We start from the raw sequence: 27,983 nt of genomic DNA on the forward strand, positions 1-27,983 counted from the left end.
AGCAGGAACCTAAAAGATTCACTCATGGGAAGCACTACTACAAATGTAGACAGCACATGCTTGAAACTGATCCTCTCTAAAGGCACAGATGAGCCCATGAGCAGCAAGGGGAAACGCACAAAGCTTGGAAGGAGTTCAAGAATAATCAACATGTATTCAAAAACATGGATTAAGACATGAGAAAACACTAACAAAACATAGGGGGAAAGAAGAGGGCAGGATTATTCACGGCACAAGCCTTAAGAATCTGTTTGTTCCAATCCTGCCCACAAAAGCATCCACCCATCAGCATCTTTGAAACAAGAGCTGGACAGTGTTCAAGCAAAATATGCACAAAAAGTTTTAATTTCCTAGGCAGTGATTAAATGAGACCAAAGTAGTCCAACCTAGACAGCTCAAAAAGATCTAGTTTTCAGAAGAGTAGTGCTTGGCATGTTCTGAAATGTTAAAAAGAAGAAGAAGAAGAAGAAGAAGAAGAAGAAGAAGAAGAAGAAGAAGAAGAAGAAGAAGAAGAAGAAACCCTCTAGCAAATTTGGCTGCTTGATGCAACTATTAGTCATTTTGGAAAAAAAATCTTGGATCTGACATTAAACTGACCCAGGCCAAGAAAGCAGCAAGAATGTGTATCTCAACACTAGGGAAGAGGTGGGGAAAGAAACTTGTAGAGTGCATTGCACACTTGTAGAGTGTGTCAAAAGAGCAATTCCACCCTCACCCCACACCAGAACACAACTGCTTTCAAGAAGAAATCTACACAAAGAAAGGGGGGGCACCTCCAACTCCTACCCAGACGTTTGAAGGAAAGGCCAAAGTTATCTTGAAGGTCAAGAGAAGATACCCTTCTAAAGTGTATTCCTTCCTTCACTGCAGGTGCACACAACGGGGTAAAGATACATCCTTGGAAATGGTGGCTAACCATCCTTAAATCTTTTGTATTCCATTTCCTTCGCCTTGGATCCCGAGTGTTCTTATTCTGCAAAAGGCACCTCTCGACAGTTTTTAACTGGCAGATCCATCACAAACAACAGTAGGTTCTGATCCCCTGGAGTTAAAGCCTGTTGTCCAATAATCCACATTTGCAAAGCCTTTAGGGAGAAAAATGAGAAAACATTGGAAAAGTGATCTGCATTACTATACTTTTTAAAGACAATGCTATTGACAGTCTTCTCTATGAACTGAGCTTACCTTTCAAAACGTACTTATACTGTTAGGATTGTATCCAATGCTGTGTGTGTGGAGTTCTACTCACAATAAAGGATGCCCTTCCTCTCCGCTTCCCACGTACCTCCAAAATCTGCTCCTGGGGGTTCCTCTGAAGCAGATTTGGAGGATGTGGGACGGCAGGGAGGAAGAGTGGGAAGTTCCATGTCACAAATGCAATGGCAATGTTGGGTGCAACCCTTAGACTTGAAGGCTTCACTTCATCCCATATAAATTAAATTAGAAACAGAATTTCCCTTTATAAAAAAAAATCCTCTCTGACTGTTCCTTAGGCCTAACAGTGAAGAAAGGCATTCTACTATTTCTCCTGCCCTGCACTATTGATAACAGAGCACCTTAAAGATTAAACACATTTACTATGTCAAGTCATACAGGTCAGTTCTTCTCTTTTTTCAGAACCCTAAAGTTTTACAGAGACTTCCACGGTACCGTAAAAAACTAACGAATGTATTGTGGTACATGCTTTCATAGCCAGAAATCTACTTCACTAGATGCACCCAGTGAAGATGGATCCTGTCCTATCAATTTCCATGACACAATAAGGATTGTATCCAAAGTAGCACTAAGTAATTCGTTCTGTTAGGATAAGGGTTTACACTTGTGCAACAGAATTTCTCCCTTTCCTCCCCTGGTGCTCCCTAAGTCTGTTTCCCCAACCCTCAGCAACTCATTTGGAGAGGGTTCTGTGCATGTGCAGAAGACAGGGGAATGTTCTGCCGTGCTAAAGGAATGAGTGCAAGGGATTCCACCCCACATTTCTAAATCTTTAAGATGTCACAAAACTCCTTCATTTTTACTACAGCAGATCATCATAATTATTATGCTAGCACACCTCTTTACACCTGAGCCCTTCTCTGTTCCTTTCCCACTTCTACACTCTCTTCTTTGAAATGTAGCAAATGTTAAGTCTAGTGTTGTATATCAAGACGGGCTTGCTTAGTGGTGTGGTGACGTTATGCAATATATCATGCCCTTTACCCTAAACCGGGGGTAGGGAACCTGCGGCTCTGGAGCCGCATGCGGCTCTTTTGCGGCCCTGCCGCGGCTCCGGGGCGGCTGCCTGGGGCGCGGAGGTGGCGCGGAGTGGTGGGGGCACTGCGCCTGAGAACTCCTCGGCCGGAGGGAAGACGCGCCAGCCCTGCCTGCGATGGAGGGGCGGTTTGCAGGGGGGAGAGAGAGGGAGGGAGGGGGCAGCCGGGGGGAGGCGCGGGGGGCAGGGCCTGGTGCGACGGCGGCAGCGCAGTTGGCGGAGCGGAGCGGGGCCGTCCCCGCCGTGGCCCGCCACTGTGAGCGCGCAACAGGCGCTCCTCCTTCGGCTCCGGGGCGGCTGCCTGGGGCGCGGAGGTGGCGCGGAGTGGTGGGGGCACTGCACTGCGCTCCTGGCCCGCCTGGGCTGCGCCCGCCGCGCCATCCTCCTGACCCGCCGCGCCTGCCCGCTTCCCTCCTTGGAGTGTCGGGCCCGGCGGGCGGCTGGGGTGTCCTTGTGGGGCTTGGCTCTGTTGCGCCTTCCCCGCTCCCCGGAGAGGTGGGCGGGCGGGGGACCTTCCCGGCGTCGGTCGCCGGATGGTGCTGCTGCCGCCTCCGCCTGGCTTTGCTGCTCCGCCTCGCCGTCCGGCGCCTCTTTGGCAGCGGGATCCGGGGGGCGCCCGGGGGCCCGGCCGGGACTCAGAGCCTTCCTGCGCCGCTGTGCAACAGGAAGGCCGGGCGGCGGCGGCGAAAACGTCCGGGCTGCTTCTGAAACCTCCGCCAACCGGTGCTTCGCCAGCGCTCGCTGCGGGCGGTGTACATGCTCAACGATGGCCCCAAGGGCGGCTCGGGGGCCCGGAGCCCCGAGGCCGGCGCGCTGCAGAGCCTGGCGCGATTCCCTCCCCCAAAAAAACCTGTTTTTTGCTTTTTGGCTTTTTGCCTTGCTCTCCCACCCCCCTCTCTTTTTTTTCCTCCCCTCCTTTTTTAATCCAAGGGGAGAAATCCCATTTTTAAAACAAACAAACAAACGAAAAATAAACAAACACCCCCCACAGCTGCTGCAGCCACTCTATTTGAATTTTTATTATTACCCTTTTCTCCCTCTATCCCCCCTTTTTCTTTTCTCTTCCCCTTTTGTTTTTGTTTTCAAAAAAAGGAAAAAGAAGAAAAAGATTTCCCCCTTTATTTTTATTTTTTAAACTACTACATATTTTTAATAGATATTCTCCCCACCCCACCCCACCCCCAATTTATATTTTTCCACCCCACTTTTCCATTCCCACCCCCCTTTTTCTTTCTTTCTTAGTTCGCTTGCCAACCTATCTTAGAGGGGGAAGCCCTCTCTCCCACCCACCACACCCCCCAAAACAACTTTGAGCTGAACCCCAAAATGGGGGTAGATCACTGCTGAAAGTAGATCACAGTTTCTTGGGAGTTGGCCACCCCTGGTATAAGACATGTAACTAGAATAAAAAATTTTAAAAACCAAGCAAATAATTGTAATAACTACTGTAATAAAGCACTGCTATAATTATATATAATTTCCCTAAAATTTTGGTTTCATTCGCCTTTCCGTGCTGAAATGTCACAACCTGAAGGACCATGGCTTGCCCCCCCCCCCAGTTTTGATCCTGGGTACGCCCCTGAGTCAATGCAAAAAAGTAAGAACTTATTCTTGTTGTTTTTACTAATTATACTTTGCATTGGCTCCTATACGTTATTTATTATTATTGCATTAAGGTAAGAAACAATATATGCAGCGTTATATTTGTTTTAAATGTCGCAATGGTTTTGCGGCTCCCAGGTTTTTTTTTTTTCCTTTGGAAACGGGTCCAAGTGGCTCTTTGTGTCTTAAAGGTTGCAGACCCCTGCCCTAAACAGTTATTTGGCTTTTAACTGCTACAAAGCGCTGATCTCAAGCTTCCCACAATGGCGAGGCATCCTTCCAGGTTGGGAAAAGCCACTTCAGAATACCACATTGTGTATACAGAGTTCACATTTCCCCCCCAATAGACAGGGTGTGGAATACATTTTCTCTACTGCTGCATAATAAAGATTAGAACATTTAGCAGGGCATAATCATGAGCCGCAAGCCGCTTCTTGCCTTTTTCCAGAGTATAAGGTACAATGGGGTGCAATGAGCAGCTCCCAGAATGCAACAGGGAACTCATTTGCTGCAGTGTCACATCATCTGTATTTGTATTTACCAATATCCCCGGCTTCCAGCTCCACTGTCACTGTTTTGCAATGTTCTCTGCACAATGGAGAAGGGATAACATTCAAGGTAAGCTGACCACTTCCAACCACAAAGGTGCTCTGCAGTCTGTATGTCTGAAAAATATGAAGATGAAGAAACTTCAAATTATCCCATGCCCTTTCAGAGCTTTATTGGAAAGCAAGAGAATGAAAGAACATTTCCCTGCAGAATTAACCCAGGTGACACAAAGATGCAGAAGAGCTGACTACCTCAGAGCTGTTCTCCATAACTACTATCTGAAGCACTTTGCCTTTTAAAATGGACTAGGTGCTCAATGCTACTGCCGCAACCTGCATGTGCATTTATACTCTTGGGGAGAAATGTGGACAAGTAGTCATCACCACCACCATTTATCTGAGACTGCCAAGCATAAGGCACATTGGGACAACTGCAGAAAATTGTGCATGCATTTCCCCCAAAGAAAGGGGTCCTTGCCATTGTCTGGGTGAACATTTTCTGCTGATGTTTAGATGCCTGTTTTGTTTTGTTTTTTGTTTTGTGGTTCTTGGTATGTATTTTATTGTGATGTAAACTGCTTTGAACTTTCAGAGAAGCAGCACAAAAATATTTCAAGAAGCATTAAAATGCTCACCTTATCCTGAAGTCTTGAGTTGTGGATGAGAAAACAGCTTTTCAGAGAAATAGTCTTTGGAAGCAGCAGCGAAGAGAAGACGGGGAAAATCTCCTGCAGAATCCGAGTTTTATTCAGAGGATTTTGCCTATGGGGCATTTTAGAGAACCAGGCTGTACTTAGCATCTTACATTGCTGCCAAGTCCCTTCAAAAGATATCCACCTCTGTCCTCCTGAATCACTATTATTGCCTCCATTTTGCAAAAGTGACCAAAAGGGGGGGGGAGCCTAAGAATGTGATTTTCCCAGAGCTTGAACTAGAAACTGGGACTCCTTGGGATGAGTTCAGATCACCTATCCCCTCCCAAGAAAACAATATGCTCAGGGAACAAAGAGGCTGATGCAACGACAATATATATATATATATATTTAAATGTCAAGTTCATTTAATAAAATGCTGATGAAGGGAAATAAAGGAAGGCGTCACCTAGTCAAACATTAACTAAAACCACATGGGAAAGAGTTTGGGAATCCTAGCCTATTCAACATTCCAAGAAAAGGGAGGGCAGGGACGCATTTTAGAAATCCCAGTGTGGGGATCCGTCATGATTCACAGCTTGATATTCTGCACCCAAACTGTCTAGCTGCTAGCACAAGTTCATAAAGTAAGAACAGCACTGAATGATAGACAACACCGTGTCCCACAATTATGAAGTGCCCAAATATGACTCAAAGCCTAAAATCTTTAGGTCCTGTATGTATGCACACATTCGCTTCTGTTTACGATTGTAGCCTTAAGTTGCTGCTGCATGCTACGGTAGTTTCTTTGGCAATCTCAGGAGCAGCAGCCGCTGAAATGAGCAGCTTAAACAAAGTGACTTAGGTGATGTTGTTGCCTTTGAGAATTTATCTCCAAGCAACTGAAGATCCCTTTATTCTCTCTCACACACACACTCAACACTGGAGCAATTCAGTATGGGGCTGTTAGATGACATTTTAAACAGGAATTGGCAAAACCAGCACCTAGCATTCTTTGGAATAAAATACTCAAAATTGCAGGGGTAGGGAGAGATTTCTGCAGAATGGAGTTGAGCAAATTCCAGCCAAATATGGGCTCCCCTGAATCCATTAGTTACCCAAGGCTGTAGTTGGCCTTTTTAAAGGCCTGTGAGTAGTGGCATGTATTGGTGGCATCACTTGTGTGCACTGTAGAGGCTTCTACAAAGTCTGTAACCTGCACAATGTGAATTGGACCTCTGCTGTCCCTGCATTTGGGGGAAGGTTACAGGCCTCTAAGACGCAGAATTTGACCTTTACATTTTGGTGCACCAGTGCTCTGTGAAGAAACAGTGAGGTATTTACTGATAAGGGACGTTCCAGAAACAGGGGAAACCAAAATGGTTTTGTTGAGTTCCACATCCCAACTCCATTGCATTTTTGTGTGTATTCCACTTGGGCAACACACACACCAAACTTTCCGTCAAACCATGTTTGGAAAGAAACCTGCTGGTATTTTTAAATGCTTAAGGAATCCTACCACAAAAGGCCCTCTCAGAATCCCAAGGCACATGTGCCAAAATGCCACATTATAAACTTGATTGCCAGCCTGGTGTAGTGGTTAGTGTCTGACTAGGACCTGTGAGACCAGGGTTCAAATCCCCACTCAGTCATGAAGTTTACTGGGTGACTTTGGCCACTTTCAGCCTAACCTACCTCACAGGGTTGTTGTGATAAAACAGCAAGAAGAACTACATACACTACCTTAAGCTCCTTGGAGGAAATGTGGGGTATAAGTGTAATAAATATATAAAGGAAATAAAATTGAGCGGACCAATTTTCCATTTGGGTTAAGATGACACATTACACATTAGAATAAGACAGCTACAAAAACAGCAGATCCACATCATCCTTTCTAGTGTTCTTCACCCGTCACCCACCCACCTAGCCTTTTGGAAGACGCATCACAGAAAGTTCACTTGGGTCAAGTTCAAGAAAGGGTGTGTGTGTACAACTTCAGCGAATAGCTCAAACTCACCAGAAAATGTGAACTCCTTGCCCTGGATGACTGCTCCATCTCTCAGCTGTTTCTTCCAGTATGATGAAATCTGTCAATCCAGGGTACAGAGACTGAAAATGCTTCATTTCAGCATAAGACCGATACTGTGCTGTCTTGTGAGAAAGAGAGGAGATGGAATGGTATTTTTATGAGTTATGTTTTCTTATACAACTAAGGAATACGCTACATTCTGACAGGCATCCCACACTGTGAAGTTACCTTGATGAAGAGAGGCTGAGTTTGCAGTAGTTTTTCTGATAGCTGCCCTAGGTCAGCAGTAGCCACAAGGTTCTTCACAGAGCAGGAGCAGTTGGCAGTCTGAGACACGTTCTGTCTACAATCCAAGCCCCACCAGTCTTGACACTCTTTGAAGCAAAAGGATATAGGTGGTTTGTGAGCTCCAAGATTTCACTTAAGCAGACAGCAACAGATTCCAAACATTACACTTGTCATTGTTATCTCTGCCGTGGACTATCATGAGATAATTCATTGAAAAGGAAACTTTAAACTTGATATGGGCAACACCTGTCACCCCATTCGAGAGCAAACAAGTGGTGCATCTCACAGTTCTGTCTCAGAATGAGTCCCCCCCCCGAACACCCCCAGATGGCAGCAGATCCAAAATGATATTTTCTAACTGGGTAAACGGGCATTAAAATGGCAAGTGTAAGCAAGTGTAATTGATGCATACTAGTGCAAAAAATCCCTGTCTTCACATATATGCCAGTAGGGTCTGATCTGGTGGTGAATGACCAGAAATGAGACCTCAGTGAAAATGGCAGCTGTGAAAAAAGTAAACTCCATGTTAAAGAGACTGAAAATAAAAATGTTTAAGAGCATTGCAATATTGACAAACCTATGGTGCAGAGGCGTCTGAAATACTGTTATCACAGGGCTGGAAAAGATTCAGAAAAGGGCAACCAGAATTATCATCCAAAGTCCAACATTTAAACTTTTTTAGTTTAGAAAAATGCGAGCAAGGGGATGGTATAATACAACATAAAAGTATGCATAGGTATGAATGAAGTAGATAGAGAAAAAGCCTTTCTGTCTCTCTCATCACACTAGAAGCTGAAGTAATCCAGTGAAGCTGAAAGATGGAAGATTCAGGATAGACAGGAGGAAGAACTTATTCACAAAGCACATAGTTCAGACTCTGAAATTCACTACCAGAAGATACAGTAAAGGCTACCAAATGGATAGCTTAAAAGGTGATTAGACAAATTCAGAGCAAATAAGGCTATCATTGGCCACTAGCTATGATGGCTGTGTACTACCTCCAGTATCCAAGGCTACATGCCTCTGAATACCACCAGTTGCTGGGAATCACAAGCAGATAAAGCACAGTCATGCTAGCAGGCTTCCCATAGGCATCTGGCTCGCCACTGTGGGGGAAAAGGACACTGGCAAGACGGGCCTTTGGTCTGATCCAACAGGGCTCTTCTAGCGTTCTTATGTAACAGGAGCGTGTGATTTAAATTACGGGCAAATTATATCTGAGGATCGGGCATTCTGTTTCTAATTTTAATAGGAAAAGCAGAGCATAAGCAATTTGCCTGGCCTCAATGGAAATCAAATTTCAGCACTCTCTTTGGGGGAATCAATCTCTTTTGATTAGAGAGACTTAGCTTAAATGGTCATTTTACAATACCGTATAATACAACAAAATAAGTAAGGCTTTGTCTTTAGACTTTTTGTTGTTGTAGCTTGGAAGTGATGGTTAACATATGACCCTTTATCGGGGGGAAATGAAGAGATGGTGGCTTATTTCCCACCAGGGTCTCTGCCCTCCTTTTGCAAATTGTTGTTGTTGTTCAGTCGTTCAGTCGTGTCCGACTCTTCGTGACCCCATGGACCAGAGCACGCCAGGCACGCCTATCTTTCACTGCCTCCCACAGTTTGGTCAAACTCAGGCTAGTCGCTTCGAGAACACTGTCCAACCATCTCATCCTCTGTCATCCCCTTCTCCTTGTGCCCTCCGTCTTTCCCAACACCAGGGTCTTTTCTACGGAGTCTTCTCTTCTCATGAGGTGGCCAAAGTACTGGAGCCTCAACTTCAGGATCTGTCCTTCCAGTGAGCACTCAGGGCTGATTTCTTTAAGGATGGAGTCTCCTCCAGCACCATAATTCAAAATAGGTAATTCAAATAGGTAACTGTAATCTTGTTATACAGAACGACATCCTCAAGAGCAGAAAAGAGAGGGTTTTTGTCATCATTACACTTTTGAGAAAGGGATTCTCTCAAGAGACAGAAGAAACCACAGTGGTTAATTCTTTATGGCTTGTTCATTATCATCATTATTTATCAGATTTCTATACTACCCTTCATCCGAGGATCACAGGAAAGCTTGCGATATCTGACTGAATGCTGTGTTTTATGTGCTACCTCTGGGGTGTGTTCTAGAAAGATCACAATATGACTTGTTTGTTACTGGAAAACTTGCATCAGAGCCTTCTTAAAAAGATACTTGATAATGACATTGTATTCCTCTTAAGCACACATACAAATTCTTGATGTTTTAGTAAGCAAGAACAACTGCTTCAATGTGCACCTCCCAACTGCAGAGGCTAAACGAAAGAAAATCTCTTATACACACACAGAGAGATCCAATGGGGCAGAAAGAATAAAGAAAATGAGGTTACAAATGATAGCCCTTCAGGGGGCTGCGTAGTATTGGTGGGTGCGGCCAGAGCAATTAACTTGAATTTTACTTTCGTACAATAGGCTAGGTTCTACACACACTTGCAGACTCTTCTCTATCCTAAAAGCATTATCAGAGTTCAAGAGCACATTCTAGCCAGGTAAATGCACTGAGGAAGGGTACAAATCAGGGTCGGTAATATTATTAGCCAGGGGGACGGCTTCCCAATAGACAGAGAGGCTGGGGAGCTGCTGCATTGGCCCTAGGCCTGGGAATCCCCACCCCTGATCTTAAGGATCACCTTCTGTAAAAAGCGATCAACAATGCTTCCTTTGATTTCCTTCAGTACATCATAACAGAAGACAATACAAAATTCATGGAAAAGGAGGACCGTTAAAATGCTTCTGATGCCTTTAAAGCCTTTGAAGCCATTTCAGGAGGTTTACCCAATTTGAAAGACTGAGATGTTTAGCATCGCAAGATATAGAAGCACAGAGCAATCTGTACGGCTGTGCATTAATCACATCCACCAAACAGAGCCCAATTTATCTTTGCAGCCAATTCTGGGTATTTGCATTCTCAATTGCATGATTCAGGAGGTTTTTGTTTGCCATGAATAACCCACTCAAGTATTCCAAGTGGGCTTAAAAAATTTATTTAATCAATCTGAGATTTATTGTTGAGGGTGTTCCTTTGTACACCAGAAAGTGTGTGACTTGCATAAAAAGTGCAGTGGGAAAAGGGAGGGAGGGCAGCAGGCTAGCCTGGATTTGGAGAGAGACTGAAGGGTGACATGGAAGAATAACAGACTGAGCAAAGAGCAGAGGCAATGCAAACACAGGAGTGTACAAGAGGACTGAACTGGAGCTTGACGCAGTAGTCTTCTCTCCCCTACTACTCTCAGTTATGCTCCTTTGCATTCCTTTCAGATTATCCATCTGTCTGTAGGCATACTCGAGGTGTATTTGGCCTTTATGTGTAGCAGGGCTTCATCAGTTTGTAGCATAGCCAGTTTGTAAATTCTCAAAAACACTGGCATAGGAAGGGTGGGTTCCCGGTAGGGTTCCATCTCGGCTGCCCCCAACCCGTGCTGTGTGCCCTGCCCCCAGAACGCAGCCACGCCCCCAGAACGCACGCCAGCCCTGCCCCCACCTGTTTCCCGCCCCCGGTGCCGGAGCACGAAGCTCCGCCACTGCTCAAAAAAGAATATTCAAGCTGGAATGCTGTAGTTAAAATATGTCTTTTAAGGTAATTGTGCTTGATTACAGGGCCAGCACCCAGTTCTAGATGTGTCCCCACTTTCACAAGTCTGCATGCAGAGAGCAATCCTTTTGCAACTACAAGCAGTGGGCCTACAAATATGCATACAGGCTCTCATCAGTAGGATCGCCTCCCCACCAACAAGCAGCTTAAGATACCACATATCTGGGAAGGCTCTCCTTCTCAACTCTTAAAAAAAGGCATGCTATTTCCAACACTTAATTCGTGTAACTTGCAGTGATGTGTATATCTTCGCCTGCTAGTTTAAAGAGACCAGGCACACACAAGAGATCTGCAAAGCTGAGACTAACATAGAAGTTATTATAAATGAGCTGCTGTTGCCATGACAAAGAGATAGCGAAGCTGAAATAACATAACTCTGCATTTATCTGGCAGAGAATACGGAGACCCACATCATTTAAAATCCACTAAAGGAGGAAGATTCCGTTGTGCTGTTACTAAGCAGTATATTTCTGTGCCAAAACAGCAAGGAGGATATTTTGATCCTCATTAGACAGCAGTGTCCCACTTTGGCCAGGTTCACACGTCACATTAAGCCAAACCCTAGCTCAGCATAAATGTACATGCTCCTGGAGAGGAGCTCACAGCCACTTCGCTCCCTGGTTCTTCTCACTACTGTGCTGAGCATCACAACTGTGTTGCTGCTTTCCCCCTACTGACCAGAAGTGTAGACAGGAGCTGTTTCTGCATCTCTCCTTAGAGGCTCAGCAACTTCATAAGGGAGTCAGCCTGTCACTCGGTCCTGAGGTCAGACAGAGTACTGTATCATTACCAACCGTTTCTCTTGGCTGTCCATACAAACCACCAGGCACTTTTATTTTTTATTTTTTAAAAAAAAACCATATAATCAACATTTTAATCTTTCAGTCACTTCAAATCACTTCACAGGCGGTAACTTTTGGCATGCTAAGAAGCTAATTTGATAGGAAAGATGGACCTCAAAGAGCTAAGGGAGTCAGGAAGTTAAGACACAATGGCCTATATCCAGAGAACTCACAACTGGCCACTGGCTGGGCCGTTTCCTGGAGAAGATAGGCCTATCACACCTCCTAGGTTGGCTGGTTAACTGCAAAACACTCAAAAGTAAGGAGTAACCAACTAGCCCAAACATGTTCTGATTGGGAACAGACTGCTTTTAATTAAAGGGCTGGCGCTGTGCTGTTTTGTAATTATTGGTATGGTTTTAATAGATTTTATATATGTAGCTAGTTTAATTTTATCAAATCTTAAGTACCGTCAGGGGGAAAGGAGGGATATAAATAAATTTGTTGGTGGTGGCTTTTTGGAGCATCCAGTCAGTTTCCAAGCCCCAAAATGTTTCTCATTGCCTTTATAATTTGGGACCAGAATATTTAAAGGATCATCATCTCCTACGTGCTTAGGTCGTCAGTGGAGGTACTGCTCCACCACCACTGACAGACGTGCAGCTGCTGGGTATGCAAGTCAGAGACTTTATAGTTATTGTCCCCAGGCAAGGGAACTTTCTGTCCTGGGAGGCTTCTTTGGTTGACATTTCGAGGCCTAGTTGACTGTTTCATTTCAATGTGCCTTTGGCACACTGAGCTGAAATTGTTGTCACCTCCACCCCTTCCTATTTCCAAGTTGGCTCTAGTCACTGGTTTTCTTTCCTGCTGTAGATGTGGTTTTAAGCTGTGCTCGTCTTGAGTTGCTGCTCTCTTATTGTTGTGTTTTAAAGATTGTTTTCTACCCACCATAGGGGTCCGCCTATGTGTAAATATCTGAAAACCAACCAACTAGCCCAGAGAAGCTAGTCCCTAAAGGGGGTTTTAGACAAACAATGCACAAATAACAGCGACCTGTGGCGCATGCCAAACTGCTTTCGAAATTTAAAGAGAGTTTCAAAAGCAGTTTGAGATATAGCAAAAGTGGCTATGTTTCAAAATGTTCAAAAAATCCTCTGGGCATGTACAGCCCACTGCGTGTACCTAAAGTTGGCCTTTTGATCCTCAAGCATGTGAAGAACTTTCCCCAGAATGATATAGAAACTGGACAGACAAACCAGAACTGTATATTTTGTCCATAAATCTTAGGTGAATAGCGTGTGTGGTTACACTGATATCATACATTCATTTTTTAAAAATATGTATCTTTCATGCCATATAGGCTAAATCATACTACAAATAAACTCAAGTAACATCACGTTTAGAACGTTTTGGCACATCAGGAGCTGAGTAAGCTCGGCAACGCCACATGGTCTCCAAGGGTTGGCTCACACTTTGATTATCCAACCCGCAAAATCTGTAACATGCATCCGCCCTGCATAGCTTTGGTAACAGGCTGCACCATTTCTTGGCATGACTAGGTAGAAGTGTCATGCCTGTACTTGGCTATCCTGTGCCAAATTATTTATTTGATTCAAGACAAGTAAAGTTCTCCACTAACAGATGATATCACTACAGGCAATGCGGCTGCCTCCTTTGGATTTATGCAGGTGCACACGTTCAAAATGATGCTAAGATCCTTTAAAGCATAAACTATGAATAACCTGCACTAGCCAAAAAAAACCCACCAGTTGTACCATGCTCTGCAGCAGCCAACATTACTCCAAGCAGAAGTGATTTTTCCCTGCTTACCAGACATCCTCAATCTCAAAACACGGCCATATAATACTCACAACTGCTACCCTCATTGCTATTGCTGCTCTGGCTTACAACTTAGCACTCTACAAGTAAAGAGAGAAACAGTGGCGGTAAAATATAAAGCTACCCATTGCAACAGACTTGTTTTTTTCTGCAAAGAGAAATATGTATATCGGAACAAAATAGAAAATTCTTTTCAGTAGCACCTTAGAGACCAACTGTGTTTGTTCTTGGTATGAGCTTTTGTGTGCATGCACACTTCTTCAGATACGCTGAAACAGAAGTCACCAGATCCTTAAATATAGTGAGGGAGTGGGGAGGGGTATTACTCAGAGGGGTGGTGGGAATGGGTGATCAGCTGTTTCAGCGTATCTGAAGAAGTGTGCATGCACACGAAAGCTCATACCAAGAACAAACACAGTTGGTCTCTAAGGTGCTACTGAAAAGAATTTTCTATTTTGTTTCGACTATGGCAGACCAACACGGCTACCCACCTGTAACTGGAACTATGTATATTGGAATAAAATTACAAATAGGTATAGTTAGGGAAAGCAAACCATTATTTTGATTCATTTAAAAGTAGGAGCACAGGCTCTGACTTCATTTACATTAAAAAAAACCAAACATAGCTAGACTCAATTTTGCATCTGCAAGTCACCAAAACTAAACTGCAGAGACCTGGACAGTATGAATCCTTCACATTTGAGAGTAAAAGACTGGGGCAATTAAGAAAACAATCTTATGTACACTTCTCTTGGAGTAAGCGTAATTGGACTTAACCTCCAATTAGTAGGGGATTGCGCTTTGAAGCACTGAACTGATACAAGTCTGCCCCCCACCTCCCAGTTTCTAGCTTAGCCACAGTCTTGGTATAACCTGAAGGGGTAGACCTCATCTGTCATCATCCTCCCCTCTTATTTTTATTTGTCACCAGAGGTTCTAAGAATAACATGGCATATCATGACTCAGCAGAAAGGGGTGAAAGGTGCTCCTGTTATGACCACCTCACAGGGATATTCAGTGTTATAGCCATTAATTATCAAAGTCATTTTTATGGCAAGGATTCAAAGCGTCTTGTGCTATGTGTATTCAACAGTGACTTCAAAATCACAACTTCCATTTTTTGTGGGGGACGTTTTAGCTTTTAAGATTGGAGATAAAAGCTTGGAAACTGGGCTTCAGCATGAACAGAAAAACTCAAACATTAGAATTTAATTAAAAAGAAATGCACTTTTTTTTTTCAAAAAACCCCTCAAATTTCAAGCCACAAGAGTTCTAGTGTTGTCACCCTCAGATTACCCCAGCTGGAACAACAGACATGGCTCAGTGGAAACCAGATGTCAAAACTGATTTTTTATGAAATGCACATGCTTGGTAAATGCATGGAGAGAGAAGGCAACACATCACTCTACCATGTTTTACATAATAATAAGCACACCAATCCTGAAGCAAGGATGAAACTGCTTCTTCACAACTTTGCAAAGCTGAACACCACCAAGGTGGAATTACCACCAGGACTATGTGCACTCACATTCAAATATCAACATTTTGTCCAAAATAAATGAACTACTACTTATTTCACTTACTCCATCTCCCAAATCTGCACTTTCTTTGGCCTCCCCTCAATCCCAAAGTTTTCAAAGAAAAGAATGCAAAGAGGGTAAGACAAGGGGATCCTGCACAGTTCTATGCTTTGGGAGAGACAGTGGTAGGAATGGTGATGGAATAGAAGCCCCATTCCTTGATCCCCTGGGAAATCATGTTAATACCTCTTTCAATTTCTTTGGGTTACCAAGAAATATAAGCAAATGTTTTCATAGCTAGTTTCTACACCTAAGAGTTGGAAACAGGTTTTCAAATAGCAGTATGTTAAAATACCCAATTCTGCACGTCTAGTGAACTTGAAAGAATAATTTAACAAGTTATACAATACACTGCTCGAGATATTTTTTTAAAAAAATAGCTAATTCTCTTAGAATATGCTCAACATTAAGCTTTGAATGGCAAGCCTTATTTGCCACTGGGTGAACCCCAACAGTTCACCCCCACAACAAACCCATCTTTTGTGGCCAGATACATATATAACATGCTACCCTAAATGCAAAACAAGGAAAGAGTTTTCCACTTTCCAGATTCCCAAAATAACATGGAACTGGTTTGCTATAAGAAATATCAAACAAACAGTTCAACTACTGAATAGCCAAGATAAAGTCATTGTTTAAAAAGAACTTGCACCACCCATCTGTACAAAGCCAGCCTGGACCTTTAAAAATGTGTACCAACACATGTGCCTGTTATTAGGCCTCAGATTATAATAAAATGAGATGTTTACAATGAGATTCAGAGCCCTGGGGCATCAGTTACAGTTCAGTTCATAATGGTGTAAGGATGCTGCAGCTGGGCTGATGTTAATGGACAACATCCTCTAGAGGCATCAGTATTTTCTAGGGGGAAAGAACACTAATCTGCAAAGGATATCTTTGTGCATGCTCTATAGCAGACTCAACTGCAACTATCCAAGACATGATTTAGCCTGAGAGGGCCCTGAATGTTGGATGGAAGTCAAGCACGTCTCATGCTAAGCTAGAGAGCCAAAAAGATAGATATTGTTGCTGCAAATCTTCCCAAATGAACCATTTTTGCTAACCGCACCCTTTTTCATAATTTACGGCTTGGAGGTAGTGCTCAAGGGTTCTGAAATGTAGAAAGACTCCTCACTGCTTCTTCCAATCATATTATTTCAGACCTTAGTTGCAGTTCATTGCTAACAAGGCAGTTGTGGCTCGTATGCCAGCTTAAAAGTGACCTGCTGGAATTTCGCCCACCACTTTACATCATGCACCTCTGCAAACAGCCAACACTGAGCCCAAGAGTCCTTCCTGTTTTTACAAACAATTTCAGAGAAGCAGAAATGCCTGGCGAAGAACATAATCATTTCTAGTCTTGAATTTGGTATGTCAAAGGAATTTAGAAATGTGGGACGAATGAATGTTGGCCCAGCTCCATACTACCATCATTTTAAAGATACTTCTCTGTGCCAAGAACAAATGGAGGACTTCCCACTGGACCACATCCTAGTGCTAAGAGTAATCATGTCTCCAAATAGCCCTACGTATCTTGGGTTTCACCCAGTACATCATTATATAGTTCATGATTTAAATCTGTGATTGAAGGATAGATCTAGTCTCTTGGAAGTGGGGGAGAAAGGGTTTCTAGAACGCTGAGTTCCAGGTTTGACTGAGACCTTGAACCACACCGACCAAAATTTTCACAAACAAATTTAGACTATAACATTTGTGATTGGTTGTTGCAACTCCATATAATATCCATCTGCAAAGAATGTGGACATAAGAAACTGACAAACCTGCTAATTAAACAGGGCCAAAACAGTCTTGCAGTCTTGTTAATGATCTTGATGACAGATAAAAATGAAAAAGTCAAAGTGCCAAAACCTATATAAGTGTTACTGAGGGAGCATATTATCCCAAATGCACCTCCCCATTGTGTTAAGATCTTTCTGGAATCTCCCTCTGAAGTGAGATTACTGGTACCATAACCTGGATCAGGGGTGGAGAACCTCCAGCCCACAAGCCTAATGGGGCCTTCTAGGCCACCCCGTTTGGCCCACAAGGCCATTTCAGCCAAGCCACACCATGTATGATGCCAGGTGCGAGGCAAGTAAAAACTAAGCTCAGTCAAATTGGGGCTTTGCGGGCACCACCAATCAGAAATGCCTGCAAAGCCCTATGCAAAGCACAGAGAAAGATTGTGCATTGAAAGGGGTTTCCGAAAATCGGCAATCGGTTTTGAATTTTGCTTTGAAAGGGTGTAAAAAATAAGACCCCGTGGGCAAAAAAAGGCCACCTGATGTCATTGTGACGTCAGGGAAGCACCTGCCCACGTCAGCATGCAATGTGAGGAGGAGATAACTATCTGGCGCACCACTGCACTAGATGATGGAATTCTCATCCACTCGTGCGATTCAATGTGACTGATATTGTAACAATGATAAGTAATAAAATAAAATAAATGAAAAACAAAATAAAGAATTATTTTAAACTATTGTTATACCACTTCATATATACAATGTCCAAAGTGGTGTACAATGATAAAATGTAACAAAAATAATAATAAACGAATTAAGTATTATCTGTAATCACATCAGAACAGTGTCTATGATAGCTGGTAGTATGTATAATCAATATCAAGGATTAGGAAACACCTGGGTAAGCAGATAAATATTCAACCTCCATTGGAAACACAATATACAGTAAGTCTGCAACTTACACATGGTTTATATTCCGGGGATTGCGCCCAAACTCAAATTCATGTGTAGGTTCAGTGGCAGGTGGGATTGCCAAAGTAATTTTTTCCCATAACCTTTCCACCTTCTTTTTAATTTTATTTTCTGCCACACATGAAAAACTGAATGTGCAGAAGTTAAACGTGTGTAAGTTGCGGGCTTACTGCAGAAAGCACATGCCACATAACTGTGGGAAGAATGCTACACATGGGAGGTGCTATAATTATAAAGGCCCTTTTTCTGGTGGTTTGGAGGTAGCTTCAAAGAGCTGCTTTATCTCCGGAAGGGTTTCCTCTGCAGGAAGATCTATATGAGAGAAACCTGGTCCAAAGCTGTTTAAAGCTTCATAAACAGACAACAGCACCTTAAACATGACTCAGTAGCAAATACAGTCGTACCTTGGTTCTCAAACAGAATGCGTTCCAGGAGTCCATTAGACTTCCGGAACTGTATGAAAACCAACACGTGGCTTCTGACCGGCTGCAGGATCATCCTGCAGCCCATTGGAAGCTGCAGAAGCCGCACCAGACGTTCAGCTTTCAAAAATCGTCCGAAAACCAGAACACTCACTTCCGGTTTCGATCGCTCGGGAGCTGAAACGTAAAAGTTCCAAGGCGTTCGGCAACCAAGGTACGACTGTACTGAGACCAATGCAGTTCCTTCAAAAAGGTGTTACATGTAACCAGTGAGCAACCATGCTGCTGCACCTAGCACCAGCTCTAGCACCAGCTGTAGCTTCCAAACCAGATTTAGGGGTACTGTGCTGCAGTACTCCAGGCTACACTGTAGCTAAGCTAGCACTATCCAGGGGCAGTTGCAGCAAGCAAGAAGGCACGCCGAGCTATATTTCTAAACAAGAGATGGTCAACTTCTATATTCCTGGGGGTCAGAAACATATTTTGCTATACAAACTGACCTCATAAGTATGTGGACTCTATGATGAAACTGGTACAGTCTAGCAGGAATGACTTTATGGCCATGGAGCACACAAGCGCATGCTTTGCCAAAGGGGTGTAGCTGTAAAAAGCATGGATTTTCACCTATTGTACACGACTTGAGAAGATTATTTCTGTCCCTTGCACATGAAACAGCAGGCAACCTGTGACTATATCCTTAATGAAAATATGATAGGACAACCAGGGTATTGATACAGTCAGTTCCAGGGCTGGATCTGGCCCATGGAATAAAAAATCAAAGTCATCAGTCCTGGGTGCTCCCTTCAGATTGCCACACTAGAATTAACTATCCAGCAAGCAGTTCCTACTTTTGACAGTGGCTGTAACAGGGCTATTATCCTCTCAGGTATCAGCCCCTGTAACTCAAGTGGCTAGTAAGCCCCTTTCTATGGCCATATCTCCTGCCTATCTAGCTACGACTCACTTTAAAAGATCACAATGAAGCAATAATTTGCTAGCAAAGCCACATGGTTATTGGCAGAACACAGTACATGTATAGTCTGTAATCTGTTCCTAGAAAGATGTTATTAGATATGTGTGGGTTTTGCACCAGATAACATAAGCCAAGTGCATGTCCTTCCAGGAGCCAAAGCAGCTTTATATGTCCGTTCTAAATAGATAATATAGTGACCATATCAGTCCAGGCAAAGGAAATATAAAGTGCCCACTACATTTTCCTCTTTCAGGGCACAGCAACAGTGATGAAGAAGTTTTCCATCGCTGTCAATAGCCTTCGCAAACAAGAGCGATTCTCTTCAAAGAGCTCCCTCCTCTTTTCATTTGCCAGCTAATTCAAGCTACCAAAGCAATTCCTTTAATGTCTAATCATTTTCATTATGTACTGAAGCGATATCGCAACAGAAAATATAAACAGCAGCTCTTCAAAGATGCTTGACATCTAGCTTGAGTCAGCCTCTAAACAGGATTCTTCTCCATCCCAGCAAAGCTGCTTAGTTACATTTGCTCTTTGCATTGTACATTATGAAACACACGTTGATATGGCAGCAGCCTTTACTCCCTTTTATCATTTCCCAGCTTAAGAGTTGCAGGGAGTAATTTACAAGGCTGGGCCTAATCAACCAACTAATGCAAGGGCACGACAGTGAGCTAAATTTAAGATGGAGATTTTGCAGAATGTAGGATTCCTGAAACTATGACAGTTCCCAAGCTAGAAAGAATCAAAGAGCGGTACACTAAACAGCTGCGAATACACAATCCATCGTTCTTTTCTTTAAAAATATGTCAGGAGACCCATCAAACTACTACACTTAAAGTTCTCATCTTCCTATGAGGCTTCGAGATACTTAACAAAATGAGGTGGCCATGCTCAATTTGCTTTTGACAGAATGCAAATAGTATCAGATAAGCTATTATACTTGGGAGCTAGAAAAATCATTGCTTTAACATATAGAAGCCCAGTATGAAAATCTGAGCAAAAAAAAAAAGGATCCTCTCTCTTATGTACATGTAAGAATAGTCATGAAACAATTCAGTCTGTAATCCTATGCATGCCTATTAGGGTATAAATCTCATTGTACAAAATTAGAGCTTACTTAGAAGTGATTATGCCCAGGATTAAAATTTGAGAGTGGCAAACTGCACATCACATATAAATTGTGTGTATCCAAACACCAATGTTCTATGTTCGTTTCAACAACCTAATTTAGGTGGAAGGGGTTGCTTTGTTATTGCTATCGCTAAAAATAAATAACTTTGGAGATAGTCTTTGTTAATCCACTGCCAATCAAGTAGAAAACTACCCATTTTAAACTGGTTTTTAATATTGTGCGATGCTGTGTTTTAATATTAATGTTATTATTTTAATTGCAACCCACTCTGGGACCCTAGGGCAGGCTTCCTCAAACTCGGCCCTCCAGATGTTTTGAGACTACAATTCCCATCATCCCTGACCACTAGTCCTGCTAGCTAGGGATCATGGGAGTTGTAGACCAAAAACATCTGGAGGGCCAAGTTTGAGGAAGCCTGCCCTAGGGTGAAGGGCAGGTAATAAATAGTAGTAGTAGTAATACATTCCAATCTATATTCTGCCTTACCCACCCCTTGTTTATTCTCAACTGTCACAAAGAAAAAACAACCATTTGTGTGACAAGCATTCCCAGAAATAAAATTTCCTTCAACTGAGCACTAACAAAACAAAAAAAAAGCAACAAATGTAGACATGATAAGGTTTTTAAACAAATCTGCCCGAGAAGACAGCACAGTTGTGATGACCTTTCAGCTAGCTGCAATTCAGACAGTTCTGCCTGCACCCATGTCTGGTTTATGTTAAGTCTTGGTGGTTTATTATCTCAGAGTTAACTGCTCTGAAACCTTCCTGCAGCAGCTGAATACTAAGTTCAGCTACAAAACACTAGTCTCATTCTGAGTTTCCTTGGAGGGGCTTCCTCATTTCTGTTGACAAAGACCTAGATTGCTACATTTCCTGACGTGTACATTTCAATCACTACAGCAAAAAATAAACAGAAGATATTTGCACCACTACCTTCCACAGCCTACCTGCTGAAATCAGATTTACTGAACTCTGAACCAAAGTTCCATGCAGAACTCAAAGCACCACCTTAAGCACAGAGTAATCCTGTACAAATGCTGCTTTGAATGTTTTAGGGCACTAGTGGAAAGACTCAGAATTATATAGCAAGCAGTTTTTACAGGTAATACCAGAGTTAATGGTCACTTTACCATTAGCAGCATCCTGATCAGGCTCCTTCTATATGCTTGGACATTGTTGAAATACTCCAAATGCAACTAAATGCGTGATTTAAATATTTAGCCAAGTGGGAAAACATACAGCAATTTTTCTAGATTTTAACGTTTTTAAATGCATTAGAATAACAAAAAAATGATAACTGGTGATATCGTTTGTGGATATGTGCTTGATATAGGAGGTGCAAAGGCAGGATCTCTGCATCTTTGAGAGGCAGTAAAGGGTGAAAGTCTGATGCAACTGCTAAAAAAATGAATACAAGCCTTCGGAGTCCAGTTTAAACTGTGGATAAATTTACCAAAGTATTTTTGTTCCTGGCAGCCCTCCAAAAAATGTAAAGCTGTGTGATAAGTAAAGCATGCCAGAAAAAGCTGCACCTGTTAGTTGTGCAGCCAGGGGCCATCCAGGAAAAACAAAAAGCTGGAAACTCCACTCTGCAGCTAGCTGTTCATGCTAGGAGGAGAATTAACAACAGCAGAGAAAAACCTCACCTTGTCCTATTTGGCTCCCCAGAACCTCCCTTTTGCAACACATTATCCTGTACAATCTGTGTGTACGTGCAATCCTGCACCAATTTCATGAGGTGCGAGTTTGTTAAACAAGGGGCCAATGGTAACTGGTTCGTTTTCACTCTCAAAAAATCCAGAACAAACTAAACCGCTCTCCCAACAATAAGCAAACGTCCCTGTGCTTTCTAAACTTTCCTTCACAATGTTAGGCTCTGCCTATCCTCATTTGTGACTGGTTTGGAACCAGTTTTAGAACATTAAAAAAAATGCTAGCAGGTTGCCATGCTGCAGAGTGTAATGTCTCAGAACATGCCCACTGAAGCCAATTTGCTAAGCTTTGTTGTTAACACAAAAACAAAGCCTTTGAGCATGACAATGAGTCAATTAGTGATTACTGCAGGCAGAAGTCATTTAGACCTTAGTAGTAGTTCTCTTTTGCTCCCTGTAAAAAGCAGTATTATTTTGCAATGAAAGGTAGGGGCATCATTACTGAATATTTTTCCCTAGCATTTATTGTCTTAGCATATCATCATGTGTGCTACCACCAATGCACCCCAAATATGTTCTGGTCAAGTAAATATGCAAATAACTTTCTTACTCTCTAGCATATACTTCTTGGTAATTGGTAAAGGCAGCAGTCGGATATGACTAATGAGGGAGCCCCACGCGTGGGTTCTGGAGAGCGTCGCTTCGGGTGGCAAAAGCGTATGCGGCTGGATCATAAAGTACGCAGTTAGTAAAACTAACCCCAGCATAACCAAGCCCTGCAAGAGAAGACAAGCATTAGATTAGCCACAGGCACTTGTTCAGAGTGAGAACTGTCCCTTTCAGGTAATCATGTAGGTTATGATCTGCTGAGCTAAATCACTTTGACACCAAAGCTTGCAACATGAAGTTACAGAGCGAGGATGGGGAACCTGTGGCCCTCCAGACGTGGATGGACTCCAACTCCTATCAGCCCTAACCACTGGCCTTCCCCATCCCTGCTTTAGTGTCAGCTGACAAAAGCTGTTGCAGGAATGTAGGCTCAAATATTCTAGTGAATATGGTTATCAATGAGGGATGTTACTTGCAGTGCATTATTGCTCAGTACATGCTCTTGCCTGTACATCAGTAGCATAATGTGCTCCCTGTGCATTTAATAATACAGTTGTGGCCAAAATGCAAATATGCAACCAGACTTTTAGGAACAAAACTAGGTCAGGCATCCAGGCACCAAAATTTTTACTCTGTGTGCCAGTTCTTTCTAATATTCCTGCCAGACAATAGGCATGGTAACGAAAGGCATTGCTATGATTCAAGCTTTATCTCGCTTGATATATTCTGGCTGTTAGGTTTCACTCCATTAGGTTGCCCTCAAACTGTGGTCCACTTTGTATAAGGACATGGACAAGGATAAGATCATCCTGAAATGCTTTACCTTATAGAGTACCATCAAAAGAGGGTAGCGTGGGGGTCCCCTTTGGGGCTCATTTTTTTCCAAGAGTTGTCTGATGAATTTCTCAATGGCCTTTTCAGACATACCACACTGATAACCGGTCTGCCTCACTAAGTCAATGGTCTCTGAGAGTTTATCATAAATGCTGAGTTCGCTGGCAGAAAGCTCCATGTCCTCTGGTGAAAAATCCTATTAGGGAAAATTCAAAATGTTAAGAAACAAGATATTCCAGTGCCTCAAAGAAGATCATATTAGAGGACAGCAAATTCCTAATCTAAGCAAGGTTTCTTTGTGTTAAAATTGCAAAGCTGGCTGTGAGGTCTCATTAAACTCCACCCAAATCCTGGATTTTAAACGTTCTAAAATAGGGCTAGTTTGTTCATCTAAGTAAAACACATAATGACTACTATAAAAGTATCATCGTTGTTTACATTGAAAATGCACGAGTTGGCACAGAGGGATGAAGTCACTGTGCGAGTGGAATAATGTCACTCATGCAATATAACTTCTCTCTTTCCTCCCCCCCCCCATCTACTGTGGGGGTTCTCTAACCCTCCAGAGCTGATGGAGCTGGGGGTAGGAGGAGAGGAACGTCTATTAAACCAGTGGAAGCTGTTTCACTGTTTCCCTTATGCAATAACTTAGTTAGATGCAACTGTACACAAACATATTATGGGAAAAGCTTTCACGGACATCTAAGGAAGTGGATTGTAGTCCACAAAATCTTGTGGCTTTACAAACATGCTAGGCCAAGGCTCTTTGTCCTACATCTATGAGTACCACCTAATAGGAAGTGGTCGGCTCCATGCCCTGCTTGTGAATTTCCAAGAAAACATGGGTAGCCATAGCAAATGCTGGATTAGACACATTTACAGACAAAAACTACCATGTTTACTCAAATCTAATGCTCACCTTTTGGGCCAAATTACATTGCGAAAACTGAGGTGCGCGTTAGATTCGATGGTGCATTAGACTTGAGTAAATATGGTATACACAATGAAGTTTTATTTTCTCAAGGCAGCACAAAAGCTGTTTCACAAAAGGTCCACTTTTTGCAAATGAAGATCTGACTCACAAAACCTATTTCTGGTCAAGGGAGAGCAAGAACAAATTCAAGCAGACTTACAAGTAAACTTTTGAGCCTTCTTATAGTTTAGCATTTGTTAAGCATCCGTTTTAGCACCAAACTACCATTCAGTTGGAGGAGTGCTGGAGGAGACTCTTGAGTCCCATGGACTGCAAGAAGATCAAACCTATCCATTCTCAAGGAAATCAGCCCTGAGTGCTCACTAGAAGGACAGATCCTGAAGCTGAGGCTCCAGTACTTTGGCCACCTCATGAGAAGAGAAGACTCCCTGGAAAAGACCCTGATGTTGGGAAAGATGGAGGGCACAAGGAGAAGGGGACGACAGAGGATGAGATGGTTGGACAGTATTCTCGAAGCTACTAACATGAGTTTGGCCAAACTGCGGGAGGCAGTGAAGGATAGGCGTGCCTGGCGTGCTCTGGTCCATGGGGTCACGAAGAGTCGGACACGACTGAACAACTGAACAACAACAACAACCATTCAGTTATCAAACCCTTAATTCACGATTTCTTTACTGCAAGGGTACTGTGTTATTTATGAAACTCTCAACAATTTAGTATCAAGGCCAACCCATCCACGTACAACTAAAAATGTGACAAGAAGATACTGAAAGGAGGAAATAACTAGAGGGTCAAGCCATTCCTGAAGTACCCCTCAAGTGTATGATGACTCTATGCAATCATGTACTGGCGGGAGAAATGCTTAATTTCTATGTAAAGAGAGAGAGTCCAAAATGAGCTATGTATCAACAGGAGGAAGCAACGGGTTTACAGCTGTATTATTATTGTTTTTATAGCATTTTCCCAGTAAAAGATGTGCTTTAGAATTCTGACTTCCTTGTGAGATCTAACACTCCACAACAAACAAGCAGCAACAGCAGCTCTGATCTTCACACACACAGTCAGACAGACCTGATTCCTGATCCTGTGTTGGATTCACTGTTCCAGCCCTGGGAACGAAACACCCAGCACAATTCCCCCCAAAATGGGAAGTGTGTGCAGAAGCAGGGCCGGCCCAATACATTTTGGCACCTGAGGCGAACCACAAAAAAACAGTGTGTGTGTGTCCCAACACACACACCCCAAGGAAGAAAGGGCAAGTGAAGATCTACATCAGAAACAATGGGAGAATAAAGATCTACATTGGGAACAAAGGGGGGATCAAATGAACCTTTGAATTTGTTGGAGAGGAGGAAACTGGCATAGAATCAAAGAATCATAGGAAGGGATCCCAATAATCATCTAGTCTAGCCCCCTGCAATGCAGTTGTCCCATACAGGGATTGAACCTGTAACCTTGGCATTATCAGCAATGTAACCATCTGAGCTATCCAGGCATGCTATAAGTCAATTGCCTCCAGATAATGCCTTACAAAGTGGTTTTTTAAATATATGTTCACATAATTGTCTTATATACGGTAGTATATACATTATTTACATCAGTTAATATGTTTTCAACTAGATATTAAATCTAGTACAATTTCATATATTACAGGATTGCAACAATGGGCCTAGTTAGAATCTAGATTTGGGCAACAAACTTTCTCTACGTGAGACTGGTTTGAGAACCTAAGATTTTTCTTGCCCTCTGTAGCAAAGAAAGAAACACTGTAGATCATCTTTGGCTCCCTTGAGCCACCTAGATTTCAGTCACTAGATGTACACATTGCTTTCTGTTGACTTCTTTAATGTACCACGTTCTAGCCTCTACCGTTGTTAATTGAATAAGGAGCTGCATCAATGGAGAGGGATGGACAATATAACCTTCAGATTTGTTCTGGTCTCACATTTTGTAGCCAAGGGATAATTCAGACTTAAAGGGATAACTCAGAAGTAAGAATACACCATAATGGTTAGAACAGTTTTGTTTTGTTTTAACAGCACATTTCTATGCATGTTTACTCAGAAGTAAGGCACACTGTTTGGCTTCCTCCCAACAACACAGGATTGACGCCCGTGATGGGGTGAGCTCCTGTTGCTCGGTCCCTGCTCCTGCCAACCTAGCAGTTCAAAAGCACGTCAAAGTGTAAGTAGATAAATAGGTACCACTGCAGCAGGAAGGTAAAAGGCGTTTCCGTGTGCTGCTGTGGTTTGCCAGAAGCGGCTTAGTCATGCTGGCCACATGACCCGGAAGCTGTCGGCGGACAAACGTCGGACAAACGTTGGCTCCCTCGGCCAGTAAAGCAAGATGAGCGCCACAACCCCAGAGTTGTTCGCAACTGGACTTAGCTGTCAGGGGTCCCTTTACCTTTACTTTTAAGGCACACTGTTTGGCTTCCTCCCAACAACACAGGATTGAAGCCTTGGAAAGACTACTCCAGGACCTGAATTGAAATGGGGCATTTACTTTGCAAATCTATAATGCAGCCCTGTTTTACTTTATGTGCATATGCATGAAGATGTAAAGCCTCATCACTCACTGCAAAAGTCTCATGAAACTGCCGACATTCACAAGATTCAGCATAAATGACACGGGAACTCATTCTAGCATTCATTCATTCACCTATATGAAATCAACAACATACCTGAGATTCTAACCCTATATGCCTTCAGGGATTATGTAACATTGGTAAGATTGTAAACACCAGCTGCAAGAAATCTGAACCTCGATGTGCACAAATGACAAAAGCACAGGCTTATTTATGTCGAACACAAACTTCCAGATTTCTGCTAGGCAGTGGTTCTTCCCAGTTGCTAGTCCGCAGACCCCAGGGAGTCTGTGAAACCCACCCAGGGGATCCGTGGCACCATTCATATAACAAAAACTACCGTGGAGTGATCAATATTTACAAAAGGAGGGGTTCTGTGACTTGGCTTTCGAAAAACAGAGGGTCCAAAGCTAATTGGGAAACACCGTACATGTTAGAACCCGCTTAAGGGAGCGCTGGGCCACAATTTATGTTAGTTACTGCTACCCCTTAAAACACCCCTTTTTTCTCTCTCCCACTGACCGCCACTGACATTCCAAACTGTGGAGCGCGTGGAAAGCACCGGCCACTGACAGCAGCATGGAGGGCTTTGCCCCCCCCCACACCCCGGTCTCTTCCGAAGGGGGCAGCCGGCCTGGGACAGTCCGCCCTGCCTTTGGGGCTGCCCTTCTCCCCTGTCATGCCCAGGCTCCTGACATGACACCCCCCCCCTCATCCCCACCAAACGGCCAAGAGACCCCACCTCACCCGGAGGCTTCTCCCGCCTTCACTTGAAAGCGGCCCTCCCTCGCCCACGCGCCTCCTCACCCCATGAACCGCCGCCCGGGTGGCTCCCACCAGACTGGAGAGGCGGAGCGCAGCGAGCATGGGATCGATGCTCCCCGTGCAGGCGAGGAGGAGGGCTGGGCCTGGGCCTGGCGCTTCCTGCTTCCGGGCTGCGGAAC

General features: G+C 43.3%; 1 protein-coding gene across 2 annotated transcripts; it reads right to left on the reverse strand.

The window, feature by feature from the left end:
- Positions 1–518: 518 nt before the first annotated feature.
- On the reverse strand, positions 519–27,970 carry C6H6orf89 (chromosome 6 C6orf89 homolog). Of its 2 annotated transcripts, none has more exons than XM_033152565.1 (8): positions 27,847–27,970; positions 23,508–23,714; positions 22,686–22,851; positions 7,291–7,436; positions 7,051–7,184; positions 5,037–5,163; positions 4,395–4,518; positions 519–1,085 (listed from the first exon to the last, which is right to left on the reverse strand). In XM_033152565.1, exons 1-8 carry the CDS (start codon positions 27,904–27,906, stop codon positions 1,000–1,002), a joined length of 1,050 nt encoding a protein of 349 aa, XP_033008456.1. In that variant the 5' UTR covers positions 27,907–27,970; the 3' UTR covers positions 519–999. The 2 variants fall into 2 exon arrangements, with proteins under 2 accessions (XP_033008456.1, XP_033008457.1); XM_033152566.1 differs by lacking the exon at positions 27,847–27,970 and adding an exon at positions 27,136–27,436.
- Positions 27,971–27,983: the final 13 nt, after the last annotated feature.

This window comes from Lacerta agilis, chromosome 6 (assembly GCF_009819535.1).
Source record: "Lacerta agilis isolate rLacAgi1 chromosome 6, rLacAgi1.pri, whole genome shotgun sequence".
Classification (NCBI taxonomy): domain Eukaryota; kingdom Metazoa; phylum Chordata; class Lepidosauria; order Squamata; family Lacertidae; genus Lacerta; species Lacerta agilis.